We start from the raw sequence: 24,871 nt of genomic DNA, 5'->3' as shown, positions 1-24,871 counted from the left end.
GTCTTCAACCATTACTACCCTATTTTAAAATTAATAACTTTGTAGTGACTTTATCTAGTTAGGCAAGCTTTTCCTCATTATTATTTACTTTAAAAGTCTTTCTAATTTATTCTGGGGCAGCTGGGTGGCTCAGTCAGTTAAGCATCCGACTTCCGCTCAGGTCATGATCTTGTGGTTCATGGGTTTGAGCCTCGCATCGGGCTCTGTGCTGATAGCTCAGAGCCTGGAGCCTGCTTCAGATTCTTTGTCTCCCTCTCTCTCTGCCACTCCCCTACTCGCACTCTGTCTCTCTCTCTCAAAAATAATAAATAAACATTAAAAAAAGAAGAAATATTAAAAAAAATTAAGTCTTTCTAAGTAATTCTAATTTTAAATTCTTCCAGATCAATTTTTAAATCATTATATGAAATAAAATATTCTCATTGGGAATTTGGCAATTGCATTACATTTATAGATTAACTTGGAATAAGTGGACCTTTGTAATATTGAGTTTTCCTTTCAGGGAACATAGTATATGTCTCATTTATTCAAGTCATCATACGTCTTCTATTAGCATTTTGTTTAAAAATATTATCTCAAGTTATTTTATCATGCAGCTGTATCCTCTTATATTTTTTGAACATACTCAACAATTTTCACTTATTTCTTCAAGGAAATTTTTTCCTTTAAGTTTTCAGAGCAGGAAAACACGCAGGATCTTTTTCAGGCCCAAGTCACGCTGGATTTTCTGCCTATTCATCACTTACCCGGATAAGAGGTCTATGTAGTCATAGTGTCTAATGGACAGGATCAACTATGGCCATTCTGTTGCTCAGCCCAGCAGACAGCTATTCAACTAGGTTTGACTTTTGAGCTTTCATATTGGTCTCTGCATTTTCCAATTTTAGCAAGAATCTTACTAATTCAGTGTAGCCAGAATCCCTGCCCTCCATATCTGATTGGGTTCGTCAGTTCTCTACCATCACTCAGATGATGTCTGATCACCCTGGCCTGCCTTCAGCAGGATCCCCCCCTGCCCTATCCCTTATGTTTCCTCTTAGTAACTTTCCAGCCCCTGACCCAACCCCGCTCCTGGGCTATAAATTCCCATCTTTCCTTGTTATATTCAGAGTTGAGCCCGATGCTCTCCCCTACTACAAAATCCCATTGTAGTCCCACCCTGGAATAAAGTCACCTTCACATCATTAACTGGTGTCATGAATAACTTTTCCTTAAGAGAAGTACCTGAGAGCTCAGAGGAACAGGGGGAGCCTTCACTTCTCAATGCTTCCAAAAGGGTAGATGTTTCTGTTTTGTGGGTTAGAGTGGGACTATGAAGACAGGAGAAAAATGTTTTCTCTAATCATTAACATAAACTCTAGTTTGTTCTTACTTCACGTCTTGTTAGCAGTTGTTTTTACGACAAACATGCCGTTGCAATTCAACCTGGCGAGTCGGACTTTCTGATCACGGCTTCCCCACATCCGAGCCAGGCCCTCCCACTGGCGCTGCCCACCAGAGGCAGTCTCCTCCTGTGCAGGCAAAGCAGTGTGGACCGACTGCCCTGGAGGGCTGTTGAGATAACTGGATAAAAATGCCGAGCGCTTTTTAAAATTCCGTGTAAACTTAGATGTTAGGAGTCGCCCCGGGGACACATTCCTACAAAATACTTATCCTATGAGATTCTTAAGATGCATTCCTGTGACTACAGATTTTGACATTTAACCTCTTCTTAGAAAACATGCAAGGCATTGTTGTAAAGAAGATGGCCGGGCGTCTTCCCTTTTTCAGGCTTGAGCACACAGGTGACACGGGGAAGGGTGGAAGGAGTAGGAGGCACAGGAAGAATCGGACCACCTTTTCTATGGGGTGTCGTGAGGGCGGCAGTGGAGGTTTGCACCCAGATCCCACTCCGTCTGAGCCCAGACTGGCTCTTTCCGTAAGGGTTCATGAGGCTGGGTGTGGGCAAGTGGGCTTGGGAAGGGGTGAGAAACAGCTGGCAAGTGAAGTTGGGGGGTCTGAGGATAGCGTGGTAGGTCCTTTATTACTGTAGCGTAATATAATCATAAGCGCCCTTAAATCCTGTTTGGAGCCAGGTGAAGTGTCAGTTCTAGAGTGAGGACATAGCATGTTGGAACTTATGGGGCGTTGTCAGAGCACCTCCTTCAAATCAAATCTAACAGAAATAAAAAGAACCGGGGAGGGTAGCATCTGAAATAGATCCAACAGTACTACGAGAGCAGTAAGCTTCCAGACGATCAGTGGATCCGACAAAAGCAGCTCCATCCCAACTGATACGTGTCGTGCCATCACATGAAGAGAGCTGTGCCTCAGACATTAACCTTACGGTCGACAAATACTGTCCACTTTAAGAACTAGAACAGGAGGAACAATGAGGGGGAGTGAAGCAAAAGCTGTGGAGCTCTGAGCAGGTGATATCATCCTACCTGCAGGGCTGAGCACTTGGCCAGAGAGAGCAAGGGAGTAATTAATACGAAGACACAGCCTTGGACCAGCCCACACACATGGATTCCAACAATACGAAAGAAAACAAGGGATGCGGAAAACAAGTCTTAGAGAACCAACCTGCAAGAGTTGGGAGTGCCAAACAGTTAAAAAAAAAAAAAAAGCCCACACTAGAACATCTGTTATTTAGAGAAAACAAGAGAGAAAATGTCCTAATGTACACCACCTTCTCAGGAAGTACCCACACATTTCAGAGGGAATAACAAAGTAATGGCAATTATGGCTCTTCGGTGAGCTCTTATATGCCCCAGGCATGGGGCTACCCATTTATACATATTTAATCTTCGCAGCTACTCCCTGGGGAGAGTATATTATTTTATCAAAGAGGACACTGAGGCTTGCAGCCGTTGGGCAGCATACCTAGGTCACAGAACTGATGAGAAGTGGAGCCGGATTTAAACTTGGCATTCGTGGATGCCTTGCTCTCAATTGGTGTCAAGAAGCAGCAAGAAACCCAGATGATAAGGGAGGAGACCCGAGCACTCGTCCTGGTTACCTCTATGACATTGGGCCCAGATCTCCTATCTACAATAATGCCAAGGCCAAGCTGGATATATTTCAAGGGACTCTTCTAGGTCTAAAATGTTGGGTTGGTTTCAAATCAATAGTCTATAGTTTATAAGAGAGACTGATGTCAGAGGCACATGTAGAATAATACTGAATCATACTCGTGGGCAGATTTAAAAATATAGGGGTCGCCATCACGGTAGTAGATAATTATAAGATTTAAAAGAGCACCGAGGGACACCTGGGTGGCCCAGTCGGTTAAGCGTCCAACTTCGGCTGGGGTCGTGATCTCGCGGTCCGTGAGTTCGAGCCCCGCGTCAGGCTCTGTGCTGACAGCTCAGAGCCTGGAGCCCATTTCAGATTCTGTGTCTCCCTCTCTCTCTGACCCTCCCGCATTCATGCTCTGTCTCTCTCTGTCTCAAAAATAAACGTTAAAAAAATATTTTTTTTTAAAAAGAGCCCTGAGATACGCATCAAGGTCACCGTAGAAGGTAAAACAGACATAGAACAATGAAAGCCCAGGATAGTACTGAGCGCACGTACCCTATGCATGTATCGGGATGTGCATAAAAGAACTAGCAGCAGTGAAAGGAGAGTATGTAGATCAATGTATCTTTCTCTGTTTCCCTCTTTCTATTGCTCACATCTATTTACCAAAAGGCTACTTTTGGTAAGAAGTTATACTTAACAGGGGCGCCTAATGCCTCAGTAGGTTAAGCAACTGCCTCTTGATTTCATCTCAGGTCATGATCTCATGGTTCATGAGTTCGAGCCCTGCATCCAGCTCTGCTCTGACAGTGCGGAGCCTGCTTGGGATTCTCTCTCTCCCTCTCTCTGCCCCTCTTCCCTTGTGCACGTGCATGCACTCTCTCAAAATAAATAAATGAACGTTAAAAAAAAAAAAAAGAAGTTCTACCTAACAAAATGGGGTGGGGACAACAGCAGGAAGGGATAGAAAATGGAACTAAGTATAAGGTCTAAGTATAAAACAATAAGGGAAAAATTTATTGATCCACCGTGTGAACCTAAACATAAAGCATGGTAATACACTGAAGCACATAAATGGAAAAAATTCACCTTGTTCTTGAACATAAAAGATATTTAGCAAATGCAAAAAAGGCAGAAAGTCCATATATCATATTACCCCAACTACATGTAACCATCTTGAAAGAAATGGACACAAACGGAATTAGAAATGTGCTCAACTACTTGAAAATTTTGAAATGCTCTCTTAAATAATTTCTGAATGGGGGTGAGTTCCTGCATACAGTAACAGAAAGCTTTTTTTTTTTTAATGAAAAGAAAGTTCATGATCATAAGAATTGTTATTTATTTTAACAGCATCCGAATTCTATGTAATAGGCAGACAGTTTATAGACAAGGAGAAAACAGACATTAAATCACATGAATGAGTGCACATCGCTCATAGCTTAATGAGATGCAAATTAACATTTGTTAGGACTTCCTTACACGCCTATTAAACTTAAAAAAAACAACGATAAACCCAGTGTTGGTAGGTTTTCTCTGTGGGGCCAGGCTCAGTGCTGGAGGAATGGCAGTGGAAACTAACGAATCCCTGCCCTCATGGAGCCCAGCACAATGGAAATGGCTGACGTGGTGGACTGTATTTTTGAGAGAGAGAGAAAGAGAGAGAGAGAGAGAGAGAGAGAGAGGGAGCAGGGGAGGGGCAGGAAGAGATGGAGACAGAATCCGAAGGAGGCTCCAGGTTCTGAGCTGTCAGCACAGAGCCCGATGTGGGGCCCAAACCCATGAACCAAAAATCAGGGGCCGAAGTCGGACACTTAACCGACTGCACCACCCAGGCAGCCCTATATGTTTGTTTTAAAACCTCAAGGAGGGGCGCCTGGGTGGCGCAGTCGGTTAAGCATCCGACTTCAGCCAGGTCACGATCTCGCGGTCCGTGAGTTCGAGCCCCGCGTCAGGCTCTGGGCTGATGGCTCGGAGCCTGGAGCCTGTTTCATATTCTGTGTCTCCCTCTCTCTCTGCCCCTCCCCCGTTCATGCTCTGTCTCTCTCTGTCCCAAAAATAAATAAAACGTTGAAAAAAAAATTAAAAAAAAAATAAATAAAATAAATAAAACCTCAAGGAGATTTTGTAAAGATAAATAGAGCATGCTTCCCTTCTGTGTCAAGATATTTAGATTCATAGTTTTTAAATTAAAAAAAAATTTGTTCGCACATACCCATACACCGCTTGTGGATTCCTGCCTTATGTGGGCAATGTATTCCATTCTACTTTGGAGCCTTTTGTGGGCCTAGATTTATGGATCTAGATCAGTTGCCCTCAACCCCGGCTGCACATTAGAATCACCTTGAGTGCACTGCTAGACGAGCCTGCTAAGGTGATGCCCACCCACTGAGGGCGATGCCCAAGTGTCACTGACTCTAATATTCAGCCAGAATACAAAGGCCACTTGGGCAACAAAACTCTCATAAACTTTACATTTTCATTACATAGAATGTGCTCAGTCATTCTCGAGAATAAGCCTTTAAGATATCTTTATGAAATCCTGAGTTCAAAAATACCCTTCTGGGATTGTTAAGACAAAGTGGGTGCATCATAGTGACAAATGCAATCAAGATGCTGGGGTGCCTCTGTTCCACCCTACCCCAAATTTTAGTGTCATGGGTGGGCAGACTAGGTTAGCCTTGGCGGCCTCTGATCTGATAAGAGAGGATTGTTGGAGGTTGACTTACCAGGCTGTGTTTACCTCAAAGGGAAGAAAGGTAGGTGGGCACCTCCAGAAGTTCTCACAGAGGATGGAGTGAGAGTCCAGGCAGGAGTGAGAAGGGCCTGGATGGAAAAACGCACCTGATAATTGACCTGAAAACTGTTCTGTCCATATGATGAAAAGGAGGCTTGAAGGGAAAAGTCTGGGATTGCCGATCATTTTGGAAGACACCAAGGAGTCTGGCGACCCACATTTTAGGCTGTGCATCTCTTGGAGGGAGAACTCCACATGGGAGCTGTGCTTTTATCCTGGGCTCTGGGGAAGATTCTCTGAGACCGGGGTGGACAATGGCACCCAGTGCACATGGCCGCTGAGCTTTGTGCTGGTCTGCGAATGATTTCCCAGTGCCCGACTCTCCTCCTTAGTTTGCATCTCCAAGACCGGGGTTAGGTCTGCTTGTCTTCCCCATACTCACCTCTCCCACCTGTCCAAAGTTTGCCGGGGTTCATGGGTCTGATGTGGAGCTTACCCGCTAGGTCATGTATCGCCTCTAAATCAAGCTAGGGCTTGGGAGTTTAAAAAATCCCCCATTGGGCCCAGTTTCAGACCAGTGCTAATGGATCTTTTGAGTAACTGCATCCTTTTCCCCCTCCTCCAGGCTGCCCATTCTCCAGGGAGGGACATTTGCTTTTGTGGCACCCTCTCTGGCCATGCTCTCCCTCCCCACTTGGAAGTGCCCACCGTGGACACTCAATGCCAGCCTGGTGAACACCAGCTCTCCTGAATTCACTGAAGAATGGCAGAAGAGAATCCGAGAGGTAAGGGGCTAAGGGGGGGTGGAAGGGGAAATGTATACTACTACCATGTGTTTGATAATATTGCTCTAGTTCAATTTTTTCTCCCCTCCTTCCAAAGTCAGAACTTGTACCTTTGTTAATGGACTTTTTAAAAAAATGTTTTTTAATGTTTATTTTTTATTTTTGAGAGAGAGAAAGAGAGAGAGTATGAGCAGGGAGGGGCAGGGAGAGAGAGGGAGACACAGAATCTAAAGCAGGCTCCAGGCTCCGAGCTGTCAGCACAGAGCCCGACATGGGGCTCGAGCCCATGAACTATGAGATCATGACCTGAGCCAAAGTTGGATGCTTAATTGACAAAGCCAAACAGACGCCCCTCTATTCTTTTTTGTTTTTTTAAAAATTTTTTTTAATGTTTATTCATTTTTGAGAGACAGAGAGAGACAGAGCATGAGTGGGAAGGGGCAGAGAGAAAGGGAGACACAGAATCCGAAGCAGGCTCCAGGCTCCGAGCTGTCAGCACAGAGCCTGACGCGGGGCTCGAACTCACGGACTGTGAGATCATGACCTGAGCTGAAGTCGGATGCTCAACCGACTGAGTCACCCAGGCACCACTACCCTTGTAAATGAACTTTTAACTTAAGTTTAATACAGATAGAAAAGAACACAATAAATTTCCAAAAGTTGAACTTGCTCGTGTAACCAGCACCTGGATCAGGCAACAGAACATTACCAACATCCCAGAGGCCCCATTGTTCCTCCTTCAGGGATAATCACTGACCTGATTTCCAATACCATAGATTAGTTCCCCCTGGTTTTGAACGTTATATACGGAACTACACAGTACATATTAGTTTGTGTCTGTCTTCTTCCTTCAACATTATTTTTTTTATTAAAAATTTTTTTTATTATTTATTTTTTTTTCAAGGAAACATACACATTTAATTGTTTCAAGTTGATTTGTAGTGCTCAAACTATTTATATCCAAATTTACAGAAAGTCAAGATAAAGCTCTCTATCAGTACTTACTTCTAAATAGATGATTTACCTAAAGTCCATGTCTCAATTGCATAATTAAACAAATTTTTTTAATGTTTATTTGTTTTTGAGTGAAACAGAGACAGTGCAAGCAGGGGAGGGGCAGAGAGAGGGAGACACAGAATCCGAAGAAGGCTCCAGGGTCCGAGCTGTCGGCACAGAGCATGACACGGGGCTCCAACCCATGAACTGTGAGATCGTGAGCTGAGCCCAAGTCAGATGCTTAACTGACTGAGCCACCCATGTGCCCCCTCAACATTATTTTTACAAGAGTCTTCCGTATCGTTATATGTTTGGGTAGATTCTTCACTGTCTTTACTGAGTAGTGTTCCATTATATAACTCTACAGCAATTTATTTATCTATTCTGCTGTTACCCAGACTGTGTTTATGGGTAGTTTCCAGTTATTGATAGTTATAGATGGCATTCCAGTTATAGATAGTATTGCTATAAATGTTTGTGTCCTTGTTTTTAGGTGAATGTATATTCATATCTCCATTGAATATACAGCTAGGAGTGGGATTGCTGTCATAAGATATGTGTGCCAGTCAGGGATGACCAAAGAAACAGAACCAGCGGGATACATAGAGATACACGTAAGAGGAGATTTATTATAGGAATTGACTCCTATGGTTACGGAGGCCAGGAAGTCCTTGAGCTTTTTCACATATATGTTGACATTCATGTTGGTGGGCGACTTGGGTTGCCCGTCTTTTTATAGTAGTCTGGTCCACGGCTTCAGTTGCAAAATAGGCAAAGGTCAAACCAGAGACACTGTCAATGCCAGTTTTTAAAAATATTAAAACCTCCCATACTCTGTGAAATGTCCAGCACAGGCAGACTGCCAGCTCTGAGACATGGGCCATATACCCTCATATTCTCCCACCAAAGGCACATGCGCCCATTGCTATTGGCAACGGGGACCATCCTGGGCAACCTAAGTGACTTCAGATGGAGAGAGGGATTATGTTGTTCACGAGCCCACATGTGCATGGATTGTGGCCCAAGGTATCATCTTGTGGACCCTAGTGACTACATTCAAAGTCATACTTCACTCCTCTTTTTAAGACTCAGGCGCATCACCATGAACCACCGACATTTGAGATTTAACTATAAACTCGTGTGCCATAAAAGGAGCCCTGTATGAGCCACTTGCCAGCCCAAACTGCTAGTCACTGACCGCAGCCCAAGACCCCATGTAATTGTACAGGGGCAATCCCAGGTCCGTATGTTCGCATAGTCAGCCTTGTCACTCGGTCCATTGGCTGCACTTAGACTTGCTTTACTTCTCCCACCAATGTCCTTCTGTTGAAATGTTATATGCTTCTAGCCTCCATTTCTCGGTTAGGTGAGCAGTACCTTTAGCGTGGCCCCAACTAGTGCTTTCCGAATTCAAAGACTCACACAGTGAAATCCAAGTCTTTGTTGCTGGAGTCAGGTTATCTTGTGAGGTAGTGTCTGTCCCAATGGGGGCCGTGGGAGAGGACTGTCACTTGCTCATGAATCCTACGAACGCTCCCTGTATACGTGCCTTCTCTTTACCTGACTATAACTATTTCCTTTAATCAGCGGATTTTGTGGATCCGTCCTTCCTTACTTGATGCCTTTGGGGCATCACTCGGGATGTGACGGGAATCTCCGATCTTAAAATTATTTGGTGCCATCTGCTTGTGGTCTAATTCCAAACAATGCAGACTAGTTAGTGATGGTCTGTCAAAGGGAGAGGGGGTTGAGTAGCTGCTTCAGGCCACAAACTCACCTAAGGCCACCTGGCTTCTAACAGGGACTGTTCTCATTCAGTGTGGGCTCTCCCACCAACACTTTTGATAGCTCAGCAAGCACTGTGCTTATAAGGGCACAGCAGATCAGTCTGAGCCATCACTTGTTGAGTTCCAGCCAGAACCTTCAGTTGTTCTTCTTCCCTTGCAAAAGCAGCCTTTTGTGCACACACCTACGCTCTGATACACAGGCCAAAAGTATGTGTACCTCCATAATCTCATCCAGTCTTCGTGCTTCCTTTTTATCCCAGAGTGAATCCAGAGTTAGCAAGGTTCTTTACTCTTTAAAGAATGGTTCTAGATAGCTCTAGACCAAGATAGTCCTAAGAATTTCCCTTGTCAAGCTAGTGGGGCCCTGGATTTTTGCCAGGTGGATTGGCGAATCTCAGAAGGCTGTGTGTTGTACCACCTTCTCCAAATTAGGCTATGCTTCTTCGGCGAAGCCCAGTTTTATGATACCACCAACAGAATGAATCACAGAACACACGTGGTTTGTGGGTGTTTGTTTGTTTGCTTCTTCTGTCCCCCAGGGAGTCTGTATTTGGCTTCGTTAAGTCCAAATTGAAACTAAGCGAAAACAAGAAGTAGAGTTTCCTTACCCTGCTCTGCTAGATGCCAGGGGTAAGATTTCCCTTTCGCTCAGACCTATTGCAGGCTGGAATCCGCCCCCCCCCCTTTTTTTGAGAGAGAGAGAGAGAGAGAGAGGGAGCAAGCAGGGGGTGAGAGAGAGAATCTTAAACAGGCTCCACACTCAGTACAGAGCCCAATGTGGGCCTCAATCCTTTGACCCTGGGATCATGACCTGAGCCCAAATCAAGAGTCAGACATTCAACTGACTGAGCGCCCCAGGCGCCCCAGGACTGGACTTGCTTATGCAAGAATCTGTTGCCTTTATACCTTCCAAGAAGAAAGATGTGATGAGTTCATTTGTCCCTTCTCCCACCTAAGCACTCCTGGCTCAGATCTTTCCTGTGTCCTCATGAGGTATCTGACTCTGGCTTTACAGTGGCACGACTCACAAAGCTTTACCGCATTCAGAAGCAGCGACCTTGTGTTTTGAGGATGCTGGGCAAGAGTTCTGGAAGATAATTTCCCTGGGGCTTGAACAGTATTAATAGGGAGATGTTGAGGGATATGGGTCACGCTGTGCCTGCATTGAACATGGGATCCCAAGTGGCAGAGACCCCATAGTTTCTTATTACCTTTATTGTGTTTCTGATATATGGAGTCCTTAGAGCAGGAATCAGAAAACTATGGCTCTTGGACCAAATCCAGCCTGAGGTCTGGTTTTCTAACTGTTCACAAAGTAAGAATGGTTTTTACATTTTTAAAAGGTTGTTTTAAAAAAGAGGATGTGAGAGAAACCACACATGGCCCCCAAAATCTAAACTATTTTTCATCTAGCTTTTTACAGAAGTTTGCCAACAGCTGCTCGAAAGCCCAGGGCCCGGGGTAGGGATTCCTTTTGACTGGTCTAAGACAATAGTCTCCACTATTTTCTCCCACATGGTTTCCAAGGCTCCCACACAGTAAACCAAAGACAGAGCCTTTTCTGTGGTAGTTTAGCTCCATCTGCTGGCCCAATGTTTTTCACCAGTGCTGTAAACAGGAGAAAGTTCTTGTAAGTTTCAACCTCGTTTCATGAATAGGATGGATTGGTTGAATCTACCCAGCCAGCCTATGGGAATTTAAGGTAGATATTCCATGTTTAACTGAGTTAGGTTTACACGCACATCTCAAGGATTGAAAACCCTGATGGTCAGCACACCAGCTGTATATCCCAATACTAGCCACCAGGGAAAGTGGTGCAAATGTACCAGCGATAGGAAGGGCATTACTTGCTGGGCTATAAATAATGGAGAAGTAAAAGTGAACAGTGGTTCTATTTTAAGAACATGGTGGTAGCAGAAAAAGTAAAAAATAACTGGGAAGAGAAGGCAAGTTCAGTTTTCAACACATGAGACCCATCCAAACTTCCCCTTCCAGGATCATGGTAGTTTCTATTTATATCCTGATGTGTCCCCATATGTAAACAAAATAGGTGCCAGCAATGATACAAGCGATGATAAGGACGGATTAAGATTACTTTATTAATGTGCTCACCCTGCTCGTGAACTGGCATCTTGTTATCTGAAGGCGGACTTGGATTAGTTGTAAGTGTATGTTGCAAACTCGAGGGCGACCATTCAAAAAAGTTTTAAAAAAAGAAAGAAAGAAGTATAACTGATAGGCTAAGAAAGGAGAAAAAACGGAGTCAGACAAAATGCTCCATTAAAAGCACAAAAAGAGGGGTGCCTGGGTGGCTCAGCTGGTTAAGCGTCCAACTCTTGATCTCAGCTCAAGTCATCATCTCATGGTTTGTGAGTTTGAGCCCCGCGTTGGGCTCTGGGCTGACAGCATGGAGCCTGCTTGGGATTCTGTCCCCCCAGCCCCCCCTGCTCCTCTCCCACTCACTGTCTCTCTGTCTCTGTCTCTGCCTTTCTCTCAAAATAAACTAAAAAAACCCAAAACCTAAAACACACACACACACACACACACACACAGAGTGGAAGACAAAAATAGGAACAAAGAAGGGCAACAAATAGAAAACAGTAATGAATAGGGTAGATACCCACCCAACTACATCAGTAATCACTTTGAATGTCAATGGATTAAATGTACCAATTAAATGACAGAGATTGTCAGAGTGCATTTAAAAAACGGGGTGCCTGGGTGGCTCCGTCAGTTGAGTGTCCGACTTCAGCTCAGGTCATGATCTCACAGCTCAGGCCCCACATCAGGCTCTGTGCTGACAGCTCAGAGCCTGGAGCCTGCTTTGGATTCTCTCTGCCCCTTCTCCGCTCACGCTCTTTCTCTCTCTCTCAAAAATAAATAAAAACATTTTTAAAAATGTGACCTAACTAAATATCGTCTGTAAGAAACCTACTGTAAATATAAAGGCACACAGAGATTGAAAGTAAGTGGATGGAGAAAAATATACCACCCTAACACTAGTCAAAAGAAAGTAGGAGTCATTCTATTACTTTCAGAAAGAGCAGACTTCAAAACAGGGAGAGTTATCAGGGCCAAAATGGAATGTGGAACATCCAAACTGGAAGAGTAAAAAAGGAGAAGTAAAGTAAATTCAATCAGTCCTACAAAGTAGGGGTTGGCAAACTTCAGGCCATGAACCAAATCTGGACTGCTGCTTGTTTTTATATAGCTCACAAGCTGAGAATGGTTTTGTATTTTAAATGGTTGAAAAAGAAGAATACTACTTCATGATGTGTCCAAATTATATGAAATTCTAATTTCAGTATCTACCCATGAAATCGTATTGGAACACAGCTAGCCTCATTTGTTCACATCTTGTCTGGAGAAGTTTCGACAGAGCCCATATGGCTGATCAAGCCTAAAATATTCACTATCTGGTCCTTTACCGAAAAAAAAAAAATTGCCAAGGCTTGCAACAGATAGTGGGAAAACAGAAAAATAAAGCAACAAGATGTTCAACACACTACTGGGTGATGTTAGGATTCCCAGACATCAGCATCATCACTATGACCGAGAAGGACTTTTGAAGGCTATTTCCTGAAAACTTTCAAATTAAGTAAAGATGCCCAAGGTGTGGTGGGAAATCCCGAAGTGGAGAGAGGAGCGAGATCAGGGTTCTCCTTGCCTCAGTTCCTCTGGGGTTCAGCCTTGTCGCTGCACTGCCTCTGTGTGCGCCACCCAGGGGGACCGGGTTGGGAAGGGGGCTGCCACAGCTGGGTCTGCCACGGTGGCCCCTGGCCTCTGCAAGTTTCAAGGCACATGAACTATACTTTCCCTCCTCAGTTGCAGGGCGCTATCATGGTCGCTTCCTGCGTCCAGATGCTGGTGGGATTCTCAGGCCTCATTGGGTTTCTCATGCGCTACATTGGCCCCTTGACCATTGCTCCGACCATCTCCCTGGTGGCCTTGCCTCTCTTTGATTCTGCGGGCAACAATGCTGGGATCCACTGGGGCATTGCCGCCATGTAAGTACTCTCTGGGAACGGAGTGGCACCTAAGTTCTTTCTGGTGGAAGATTACCCAGCAAGAAGAATGTGTTCTGGATATTGGCAAACTCCTGTGGTTTACGGATATTTTCATGAATACTCTGATACCTTAAAAAGCAGCGAAACTGCCACAATTTATTATTAATACTATTTTTTTTTAATTTAAAAAAATTTTTTTTAACGTTTATTTATTTTTGAGACAGAGAGGCACAGAGCATGAACGGGGGAGGGGCAGAGAGAGAGGGAGACACAGAATTGGAAGCAGGCTCCAGGCTCTGAGCCATCAGCCCAGAGCCCGATGCAGGGCTCGAACCCATGGACCGCGAGATCGTGACCTGAGCCGAAGTCGGACGCCCAACCGACTGAGCCACCCAGGCGCCCCTTATTAATACTATTTGTTGCATTTTTAGTACTCAAAACAATGAAGTAATCACAGGCAGCGTAGAAGAATACTTAGTGTTCACAAAAAAAAAATCGATACTGCTGGTCCTCTGCCTGCTGGGTTTTATTGCAAATGTCCGTGCAAAGAGAAGGGTGCAAAGACGTGGCTCCAGCTCTCAGTAAGCTTACGGCGTAGGAGAGAGATGAGCCTTGGACCCACGGAGCTGTGACACCGGGAGACAGTGACGAGAACCGCAGAATGCCAAGCACGTTCAGGGGAGGGGGTGGTGGAAGCCAACTGGGAGGGTCAGGAAGGCTTTATGGAAAAAGAGGCCTTAAGCGTTTCAACAGAGCTTCGAAGGGACTTGGGGACAGCACCGGACACACCGCCACTGCAGTCTGACCACAAGGACTTGCAGAATGACCCAGGAGAGAGGACAGTCTTGGACTCTCACCTCACCGGCTCCAACCCATCCAGCTGCCCACCCCCAGGGGATAACAGCCCCCCTCCCCGCTCTCCCTCTCCAGCCACCGGCGGCTCTGAAAGGCAACAGCCCACCTTTTCAGAGATGGCAGGACGCTGCCCGCGCTGCCAAGAGGGGCCTCGATGGGGACCCTCCCGGTGCGGCCACTGCCTCCCTGTCCCCGAGACAGCGGTGGCTCAGCCTCCTGGACGCTTGCTGAGGATAAGCCCCAGCTTGCCGGGCTGGGCATGGCATGTTTCTGTTTCAGGACCATCTTCCTCATCGTGCTGTTTTCTCAGTACCTGAAAAATGTCGCTGTGCCCATGCCCATTTACAGAGGACAGAAGAAGTGCCGCGTGTCTAAGTTCTACCTGTTTCAGGTCTTCCCGGTAAGAAGCACTCCCCACCCTCTTCTGTTCTTAGTGGACCCACCCGGAGCGTGGGGGGCATCCCCTCACACTCCCAGAAGGTCCCCAAAGCAAATGCTCCTCCTCGTGTGGTGGCTCCTCCCCCCCGACCTGCATTCATCCTCTGTAGAAGGAGGCCCGCCGACCGTCCGTGGGAGTGCTCCCTGGCTGCTGGTGCGATGTGGTCCCCTCATTCCGCAAAGCTGCTCCCCCAGGAGCAGAGAACCCTGCCCCAGGCCACTGCTTTGGGCACCAGTGCGGGACAGCCTTCTCACGTTCCTGGGGCTGTGCTCCCAGCAAGGTTCACGCCCGACTCCACAAAACTAAGAACTCTGTCGCTCAGATCACGTTCCTCCTCAGCGGCCCGTGGGCAAGCCAGATCCCTCACGGCGATGCTGGTGCCCCCTCTTCAGACACCCCGCTGTTGGATTTGCACCGGGGTTAGCTCTGGTAGCTCTGGTTAGCTACCAACCACACGGTATGTTTTCTGGTTTAATTGCACCGTGAGCTACGTCTCAAATTGTACAAAGGTACTTCCACGTCTCGTCCATCTTTCACCACCCTGCAGGTCAGTGGTTCAACAGTTCACTGTGCAAGAATCAGTTGGGGACATCGCTCAAAATACACATTTCTGGGGTTCTGCCACCAGGGATGAAATATCAGTATATCTGAAGACCCTGCTTTAAGAAATCTTGCTTCAGGCCCTGCAGAGCAGTGATTGTAATGCCATCGCACAGACGAGGAAACTGAGGCTCAGGGAGTTTGATCCAAGGTCATGTGACCAGCAGGCAGTGGAAAGGAAGACAGATGGTAATCCTTCTGCCCCAGGCTGTGCCTGTTTTGCTAGACATTTCTGCCTCTGTTTGATACAAGGTCTTTCCAGAGTTTATTTTCTACATTCCGTTAAAGCACTAATTATGATGCAGATTGTAGTTGTCACCACCAGGGCCAGTAACCCAGCACTTGCTTATTTCAAAGAGCTTCCCTGATCTACCTCCCTGGCCCAGCACCTCTGGGAGGTGTTGGCAGGGGCCAGGGGGTCTGGGATGGGTAGTGAAGCCCCTCCCTCTGGCAGGTGCTGCTGGCGCTCTGCATCTCGTGGCTTCTCTGCTTCGTGCTCACAGTCACCAATACCCTCCCCACGGCCCCCACGGCCTACGGGCACCTGGCCCGCACCGACACCAAAGGCGATGTCCTGAGCCGGGCTCCTTGGTTTCGCTTCCCTTACCCAGGTAATGAGAAGATAGGGCCCCTTTTTGACTGGGACATGTGTTTTCCAGGACTGTCCGTGGGGCCCAGGGCACTGGATGGAGAGCTGAATAGGGGCAAAGGATGGATCTCTTCCAAAAGATCTGACAAGGAGGAGCAGGCTCTAGGGAGTCTGTGTCAGACCCCTAGGAGAAGAAGGAGACCCTCAGATTGTCCTAAAAATCCTCTGAGGGTGGAAGGAAAAAAAAAAAGAGAGAGAGAGAGAGAGGTTAGAGTGGGAGAGAGCCAAAGCATAAGAGACTGTTAAAAACTGAGAACAAACTGAGGGTTGATGGGGGGTGGGAGGGAGGGGAGGGTGGGTGATGGGTATTGAGGAGGGCACCTTTTGGGATGAGCACTGGGTGTTGTATGGAAACCAATTTGACAATAAATTTCATATATTTAAAAAAAATTCCTCTGAGGGTGATAGACCAAAGGCTCCCATTCCAGGACCTTCCTCCAAGACTGTCTACATCCCTCCACCCCTCCTCCATGTTACCCAGAACCCACAGCCTGAGCGCAGGCAGATCAGAGACATTTCACCCTTCTGGCTAGACCTTTGGGACTCTTCCTGGATTAGTTGCATCTACCCAAGGGATCCCTGGGCTGAATGAGAACGTTTCCAGGACGATGAGGTCAAGGCCATCCCATAGCCCACTTCAGGTTGTCTTTCCTAGCACTTCTTGGCTCGGGGTGTATTAATAACCAGGTACCAGGGAGGGAGGGCCTGGCCCCACGGACTGTGGACCCAGAGCCTCCCTGAGTGAGAATCTCTGCTTCCAAATGCTTCAAGATGTGCCCTGGGAAGAAGCCCTGTCGCTTGCTCTTTTGCACAGTGACCTCCAGGTCTGCGTGTCTGACTTACCCTCAGGACGGAGTGGGAGGGCAGGAGTCCAGGCCAAAGCCTCTGGACAGTCGTGGGGTTGGAAGACATACTTCCTGGTCTTGAAAGCCTCGCAGGGGCGCCTGGGTGGCTCAGTCGGTTAGGCGTCCAACTTCGGGTGAGGTCATGATCTCGCGGTTCATGGGTTCAAGCCCTGCATCAGGCTCTGCACTGACAGCTCGGAGCGTGGAGCCTGCTTCGGATTGTGCGTCTCCCTCTCTCTCTCTCTGCTCCTCCCCTGCTCACGTTCTGTCTCTCTCTGTCTCTCAAAAAGTAAAGAAAGGTTAAAAGAATTTTTTTAAGCTTTCCAAAGACGCCCCCGGCAAAGAAGTTATTTGGGGTTCAGCAACCCGCCGCCTTCTGGATTAACATTCCCTCTGTGCTGCTCTTTCAGGACAGTGGGGCCTCCCCACCATCAGCCTGGCTGGGGTCTTTGGGATCATTGCCGGGGTTATCTCCTCCATGGTGGAGTCGGTAGGCGATTACTACGCCTGCGCGCGGCTGGTGGGGGCCCCACCCCCTCCGAGGCACGCGGTCAACCGAGGCATCGGCATCGAGGGTCTTGGCTGTCTGCTGGCAGGGGCCTGGGGGACCGGGAACGGGACCACGTCCTACAGCGAGAATGTCGGGGCGCTGGGTATCACCAGGGTAAGTCTGCTGACGGTGACTGATGGGGTGGGCTGGGTGCCCCTGAATCTGTCCTCAGTGCTTCAGTCTCTTGTCGTTGCTGGAACAAATTATCACAACTTCGCAGTTTCAAACGACTCAGATTCCTTCTTTTACTGATCTGGAGTTCAGAAGTCCAACACGGGTCTCAGCGAGCCCAAATAAAAACCCTGGCAGGGGCTGTGTTCCCTTTAGCTTTGATTCCAGCCTTTGTTTGTTGTTCCTTTTTAGGAGCATAAACAAAATGGAAAAAAAAAAGAAATGTATTTTGATGTGGTTAAATTCTTGCCACACGTCCTGTAATGAAGACAGTTCAATAAGTAAGCTCTTAGGCTGGAAAGAAAAAGAAACAAAGGCAGAATCTGCTACTTATCGTGGCATTAATGGACTTCAGTAGTCGACACTAGAGTATCTTTTTAAAAATACTTTAAAAAGTACTTTTCATTGTGGTTAAACGCACATAACACAAAACCTGAAATCTGTATCAATTAAACGAGGCCTTATCCTCCTCTCTCCCTAGCACCTGTCAACCACCATTCTACTTTCTGTCTCTGTGAATTTGACTAGTTACATCACAGGAGTGGAATCGTGCAGTATTTGTCTTTTTGCGACTGGCTTATCTCCAGGACTGTCCACAGACAGCCCAATAATATTCCATCCCATGTATAATACACACACACACACACACCACATTTTGTTTATGCCTTGTTTTTGGATTGTATTCTAACTCCTCCCCGTGGCCCTTGACCTTCATGGAGGAACCCTTGCGTGTTCTTCATCTCGTCTCCCAGGTGCCTCTCTGTGTCTCACCGTGCTCCAGATTTGTCTTCCCACCTCCCCCCACCGCAGCTTTACTGAGACATACTTGACATGTAACGTTGTGTAAGTTTAAGCTGTACCGTGTATTTATTTGAAAATACACTAACAGGGGCGCCTGGGTGGCTTGGTCGGTTAAGCGTCCGACTTCGGCTCAGGTCATGATCGCACGGTCCGTGAGTTCGAGCCCCACGTTGGGCTCTGTGCTGACAGCTCAGAGCCTGGAGCCTGTTTCGGATTCTGTGTCTCCCTCTCTCTCTGCTCCTCCCCTGTTCATGCTCTGTCTCAAAAATAAATAAACGTTAGAAAAAAAATTAAAAAAAAAAAAGAAAATACACTAACATATTGCAACATGATGGCCACCATTAGCTAACCCTCCCATCAGGTTATATAATGACCATTTCTTTTTTTTTGTTTTAACAGTGTGACCATTTAAGATCTACTCTCTTAGCAACTTTCAAGTATACATATAATACAGTGCTGTTAACTGTAGTCACAATGTTGTACTTAGATCCCCAGAACTTATGCATCTTCCAACTGGAAGTTTATACTGTTTGACAAACATCTTCCCATTTTCTCCCCGTTTTTTCCACCCCGGTAACCAGCACTCTCCTCTCTGTTTCCGCGAATTTAGCTTTTTTTAGATTCCGCATGTGAATGATACCATACGATACTTGTCTTTCTCTGACATAGTTCACTTAGCATGGTTCACTTAGCATAGCCTTCAAAGTCTATCCATGTTGTTGAGAATGGAAAGATTTCATTTGTTATGGCTGAGTAATATGCCATTGTGTATGTATACCACATTTTCTTTATCCATTCATCCATCAGTAGACGTTTAGGTTGTTTCCCTATCTCGGCTGCGGTAAATCATGCTGCAGTGAACACAGTTGCAGATATCTTTTCCAGTTAGTGTTTTGGCTTCTGTGCATAAATCCTCACAAGAGGAATTGCTGGATCATATGGTAATCCTATTTTTAATTTTTTGAGGAAAAGCCATACTGTTTTCCATAGTGGCTGTGCCAGTTTATGTTCCAATAAACAGTACATAACGGTACACAAAGGATCCCTTTTCTGCACGCCTCCACCAAGACCTGTTATTTCTTACCTTTGTAATGATAACTGAATCTAATAGACCTGAGGTGATCTCTCATTGTGGTTTTGATTGAATTTCCCTGGTGATTAGTGATGTTGAACATCTTTTCATGTACCTGTTGGCCATTTGTATGTCTTCTTGGGAGAAATGTCTATTCAGTTCCTCTGCCCATTTTTAAGTTGTTACTGTTGTTGTTATTGAGTTGTATAGGTTCTTATATATTTTGGGTATTAACTCCTTATCGGATATACGGATTGCAAATATTTTATTCCATTCTGTAGGTTGCCTTTTTGTTTTGTTTAGTCCCATTTGTTGATTTGTGCTTTTGTTGCTTACACTTTTGGTGTCATATCCAAAAAAAATTGTAAAAATCAATTCCAAAGGGATTTTCCCTATGTTTTCTTCTAGGAGATTCATGGTTTCAGGTCTTACGTATAAGTGTTTAATCCATTTTGCATTTAGTTTTTTGAATGATGAAACGTAGGGGTCCAGTTTTATTCCTTGTATGTGGCTCTCTGGATTTCCCAGCCCTCTTTTATTGACAAGACTGTCCTTTACCCCATTGAATATTCTTGGCTTCCTTGTCAAATATTAGTTGACCATGTTTGCGTGGGGTTTTTTTGTGGGTTCTCAGTTCTGTTCTATTGGTCTATGTGCCTGATTTTATGCCAGCACCATACTGTTTAAATTACTATAGCTTTGTAGTGTTATTTGAAATCAGGAAGTGTGATTCCACCAGTTTATTCTTCTTTCTCGGGATTCCTTTGGCTATTTGGGGTCTTTTGTATTTACATATGCATTTTGGGATTTTTTTTCCTATTTCTGTTAAAAATGCCATTGGGATTTTGTTAGAGATTGCATTGACTATACAGATGGCTTTGGATAGTATGGTCTTTTCTTAAAAATTTTTTTCTGGATGTTTATTTATTTGTGAGAGAGAGAGAGAGAGAGACAGAGCATGAGCAGGGGAGGGGCAGAGAGAGAGGGAGACACAGAATCCAAAGCAGGCTCCAGGCTCCGAGCTGGCAGCACAGAGCCCAACGCAGGGCTCAAACTCACGAGCCATGAGATCATGACCTGAGCCGAAGTCAGACGCTTAACTGACTGAACCACCCAGGTGCCCCATGGATAGTATGGACATTTTAACATTAATTCTTCTTACCCATGAACACAGGGTATCTTCCCATTTGTTTGTGTCTTCTTCAATTTCTTTCATCAGTGTCTTTTAGTTTTTAGTGTACAGATCTTTCACCTCCTTGGTTAAATTCATTCTTAAGTAGTTTATTGTTTTTGATGTTATTATGAATGGATTGTTTTCTTTATTTATTTTTCCTATATTTTGTTGTTTGTAGAGGAATACAACTGATTTCTATATGTTGATTTTTGTATTCTGTGACTACTGATTCGTTGATTGGGTCTAACAGTTTCTTGGTTGACTCTTCAGCATTTTCTGTATATAAGATCATATCACCTCTACTGTCATATATTCATGCCTTCATTGTGTTGAGGTGTGTTCCTTCTACACCCAATAGGTTGAGATTTTTCATCATGAAAATATGTTGTATTTTGTCTCATGCTTTTTCAGCATCTTTTGAGATGATTGTATGGTTTTTATCTTTCATTTTATTTATGTGGCATATCACATTTATCATTTGTATATGTTAAAACATCCTTGCATCCCAGGGATAAATCCTACTTGGTCATGGTGTATGATCTTTTTAAGGTGATGTTGAATTTGGTTTCCTAATATTTTTTGAGACTTTTAACCTCAGTATTCATCAGGGACATGGATCTGCAGTTTCTTTTATTGTCTGGCTTTGGTATCAAAGTAATGCTAGCCTTGTAAAATGAGTTTGTGAAGTAAGTATTCTCTTATTTTTATTTTTTAAATATGAAATTTATTGTCAAAATGGTTTCCATACAACACCCAGTGCTCATCCCAACAGGTGCCCCCCTCAATACCCATCACCCACCCTCCCCTCCCTCCCACCCCCCATCAATCCTCAGTTTGTTCTCAGTTTTTAAGAATCTCTTGTGTTTTGGCTCCCTCCCTGTGAAGTAAGTATTATTAATTAACTCCCTTTGGCAGTTTTGGAAGCTGATATTTGGAGAGGTTAAGTCATGTGCCCGAAGTCATACAGGCAGTTAGGGGCAGAGCTGGCGTTGGCTCTCAAACGCCCATTCCTAAGCATTGGGTCAGCTGCCTCCCAAGAGAGACCTTCGGCCTCACTGGAAAGCCTTCTTAGAGGAGCATTTGAGTCAGGACTTTAAGATGGGGATAGAGCAGTGCGCGAAGAGATGAGGGCAGAGGCCGAGACCCAAGGTCACACCCTCATCCTTTCCCAGCCCCCATGTGGGAGCAGAGGGGGGCCATCTGGGCTCATGCGGCTGCTCTTTCAAGTCCGCCGGATTGTGATGTGTGGTGCCCCTGGAGCAAGGCCGAGGCCTGGCTGGAGCTGAGTGTCTTGTCCCACGTCTCCCTGAGCAGGTGGGGAGCAGGACGGTGATGGTCGCTGCCGGCTGCGTGCTTCTCCTGATGGGCGTATTTGGGAAGATCGGGGCTGCCTTTGCCACCATTCCAACCCCTGTGATTGGAGGCATGTTCCTGGTGATGTTTGGTGTCATCACTGCCGTGGGGATTTCCAATCTGCAGGTGAGGCGAGGCGAGGCACCCTTTGAAGTGCGGCCAGTGCATCTCTTGAAAGGAGCCCGTGAGAATTGGGATGAAGAGAACAGGGCTGGGCAGGGGAGGAGGAGAAGGAATCCTTGGTTCCCAGAGACCACAGTGGGTTCTGAACGGAAGAAAGAAATAGCCGGATGCACCCAGACTTCTGGAAAACAGAAACTGCAGCATTTCGACTCGGGTGGTCCCGACCACTGAGCTCCCAGGGTCAAGTGGAACCCCAGCCTGGCTTGCCGGCTGCGTGTGATACCCTGAGTCCAGCCTCCCTCCCCCATCTCCGGTGGCAGTGGGAGGGGAGGGGGCATTTGGAGGAGAGAGAGATCGCTGTGCAGTATGGGTGCTGATGGCTCTGGGCTGCCCTGGGGGCTTCTCTCCTACAGTACGTGGACATGAACTCATCCAGGAACCTCTTTATCTTTGGCTTCTCCATCTACTGTGGTCTCGCCATTCCCAACTGGGTGAACCAGAACTCTGAGAAGCTCCAGACAGGTGATTCTCTGTCTCCTAGACTATGACCTCTCCAGGGGCAGAGGCAGGGGGCCCTCAGCCCCTGGGAATCCTGGTTGCTTTTGTCTCCATTCTAGGGATTCTCCAACTGGACCAGGTCATCCAGGTCCTGCTGACCACGGGCATGTTTGTCGGTGGATTCCTGGGCTTTCTCCTGGACAACACCATCCCCGGTAGGACTCACCTTCACTCTGTAAGCTAGCGGTTTGGGTAGGCGGTCAGCATTTGGACCACCCACATTGCTTCGCTGAGCCCAATTACCATGTCAGGCTGACCACAGCGTATGTTGAGCAGGCCCTGGGTCTGGCGGGGGGGGGGGTGGATGTACAGGATGGTATTAGCTTTCTAGGACGGCTGTAACAAAATGCCACAGACTGGCTTAAACAACAATTGTGTGTTCTCACAGTCTGGAGGCTAGAAGATTGAAATCCAGGAGGTGGCAGAGTTGGTTTTTCCGGAGGGCTCTCTCCTTGGCTTGCAGATGGCAGCCTTCTTGCTGCGACCTCACATGCCCTTTCCTCCATGTGGGTGCCTCCCTGCTGTCTCTCTGTGTGTCTTATTCTCTTCATGTTATGACACCAGTCAGATTAGATTAGGGCCCACCCTAAAGACCTTGTCTTTAACTGATCACCCTTTTAAACGTCCTATCTCCAAATACAGTCACATTCCGAGGTAGGGGGGTTAGGGCTTCAACATATGATTTTTTTGGGGGGTGGGGGAGGGAGACAATTTCGCTGTAACAGAGCTGTAAGGTGAGAAATACCCCCAGATGCAAGAAGAAAAGGACACAGCCCCAGCTGTCTTACAGTCCAAAGTCCAGTTGGTGAGGGAGAGAACACATGTATTCATGCATTCATTCATTCACTCACATTTTCAATGAAAACTCACGGAACACTTGCTGTGTTCAGATGCTCTGGACTGAGAATACAAAGAGCAGAGAGACAGGCCCCCCACCTTCCAGAAACCCACAGGCTAACAGGGGAGAGAGACAAGGGAACAGACAATGAGAATAGAGGGGGAACCAGTGTGGTGATGAGCAAACCGAGTCTCTGGGAGCTGAGGATGTCGCCGTGAGCAGTGCAGAGCGGCCATCAGGGGTGGCTTTCAGTGCTCCCTTCTCGAACCTCCCATGGCCCCTTGAGAGGACCTCTAGGCTATCTACGGCACTCTGTTTTCCACATTTGTTCTCTCTACCAAGTGTAAAGTGCGCCTGCATTCTAGAAACAGTGGTGGAGAGGCCCACCCCCTGAAGGTGAGGAAAGGGTAGGGCGCAGTTAGGATTGTACCCTGGAGCTCTGCTGAACATCAGCCGCAGTGGGAGCTCCTGGAATGCTCCAGACAAGCAGCGGAGGAGGAGGAGGAGGAGGAGGAGGAGGAGGAGGAGGAGACGATGCTGTCGCTGTCGGCAGCTGGCGGGCTGGCAGGGGAGACCTCCCGGGTGCCTGCAGGGGCACCAGAGGCTCCCCTAGCCCAAGGGCCGTGAGGTCAGTGCCCAGTCCTGACTGCTTGCCGTCTTCCCACTAGGAAGCCTGGAGGAGAGAGGCCTCCTGGTGTGGAATCAAATCCAGGAGGAGTCTGAGGAGACTGCGAGGGCCTTGGAGGTGTACTGCCTCCCCTGTGGGATTGGCTCCACGTCCTGCACGTCCTCCTGCGCCCAGCGTCTCCCCTTCTGGCCCACGGGGGAAGCTGGGAAAGGTGAGCAGGGAGTGAGCCTGCTCACCTGCCTCTCCCAGAATTCCTCGGGAGAGTTCTCGGAAGGCACCATAGAAACCAAGATATGAGAAGAGCTGTCCTCACGCCTGCCCCAGGGTGCTCCTCGCCCCCCACCTCGGGTGCTCGTCTCCCCACGCAAGGATGGGTGGGCACCCCGCACGCTGTGGCAGCCAGATAAGTATTAGATTAAGACTGTGAAGCGTGGGCTTTGACACAGTCAGTCACCATAGTGAAAACCAGTCTCCAGTGTAATCCAGCATCCACACAGAAACTCTCTTAGGGCATATGCGCTTGGCAACATACTGACTTGGGGGGAGGAAAAGGCCTGGGGTGGGGCAGGGGGCAGAGTTGGGGCTGTTTGCTGAAAGGTGACAGGGACAGTTCTCTTCCTCCTCAAAGAGGCAGGATGCCCCAGCCCCTCCAGCCCTCCCCCTCCGTGCACCCGGCCTTCGGCCGGCTCCTCAAGAGAGGGGAGGACGACCCTCTGTTCCTCCAGCACCTTCTCTGAGCTCCTGGTGCTCCAGCCCGCGTCCGGCTCAGGCTGTTTGTGATGGATTGTTCCTAAATTTCACTCTCTTGGAATCGAGTGCACGGACTCCCGCGTAGGCCTCGGTGTGCTCCTGTAGGCTGCCGAGGGATCAGAACCCACTCCACCTGATGGCCTCCTTGTTTCA

The 24,871-nt window shown here is 47.0% G+C and overlaps 1 protein-coding gene across 5 annotated transcripts in view; it reads left to right on the top strand.

Annotated features, from left to right (window-relative positions):
• LOC102900083 (solute carrier family 23 member 1-like) overlaps window positions 1-24,871 on the top strand; it is a 56,967-nt gene that overhangs the window by 24,188 nt on the left and 7,908 nt on the right. For 4 of the 5 annotated variants that reach the window (XM_019825862.3, XM_019825860.3, XM_011280601.4 and 1 more), the window contains exons 4-12: window positions 6,363-6,522; window positions 13,131-13,312; window positions 14,447-14,567; window positions 15,661-15,817; window positions 17,111-17,364; window positions 21,783-21,947; window positions 22,358-22,466; window positions 22,562-22,657; window positions 24,009-24,179. In XM_019825862.3, coding sequence (XP_019681421.2) covers window positions 6,363-6,522; window positions 13,131-13,312; window positions 14,447-14,567; window positions 15,661-15,817; window positions 17,111-17,364; window positions 21,783-21,947; window positions 22,358-22,466; window positions 22,562-22,657; window positions 24,009-24,179 — 1,415 coding nt within the window. The remainder of the gene's footprint in view (window positions 1-6,362; window positions 6,523-13,130; window positions 13,313-14,446; window positions 14,568-15,660; window positions 15,818-17,110; window positions 17,365-21,782; window positions 21,948-22,357; window positions 22,467-22,561; window positions 22,658-24,008; window positions 24,180-24,871) is intronic. The other variant, XM_023250589.2, reaches the window with a different exon arrangement.

The sequence above is a fragment of the Felis catus genome, chromosome A2 (assembly GCF_018350175.1).
Source record: "Felis catus isolate Fca126 chromosome A2, F.catus_Fca126_mat1.0, whole genome shotgun sequence".
Lineage (NCBI taxonomy): Eukaryota > Metazoa > Chordata > Mammalia > Carnivora > Felidae > Felis > Felis catus.
The sequence above is the reverse complement of the archived record's forward strand: the minus strand, read 5'-3'. Positions and strand labels throughout refer to the sequence as shown.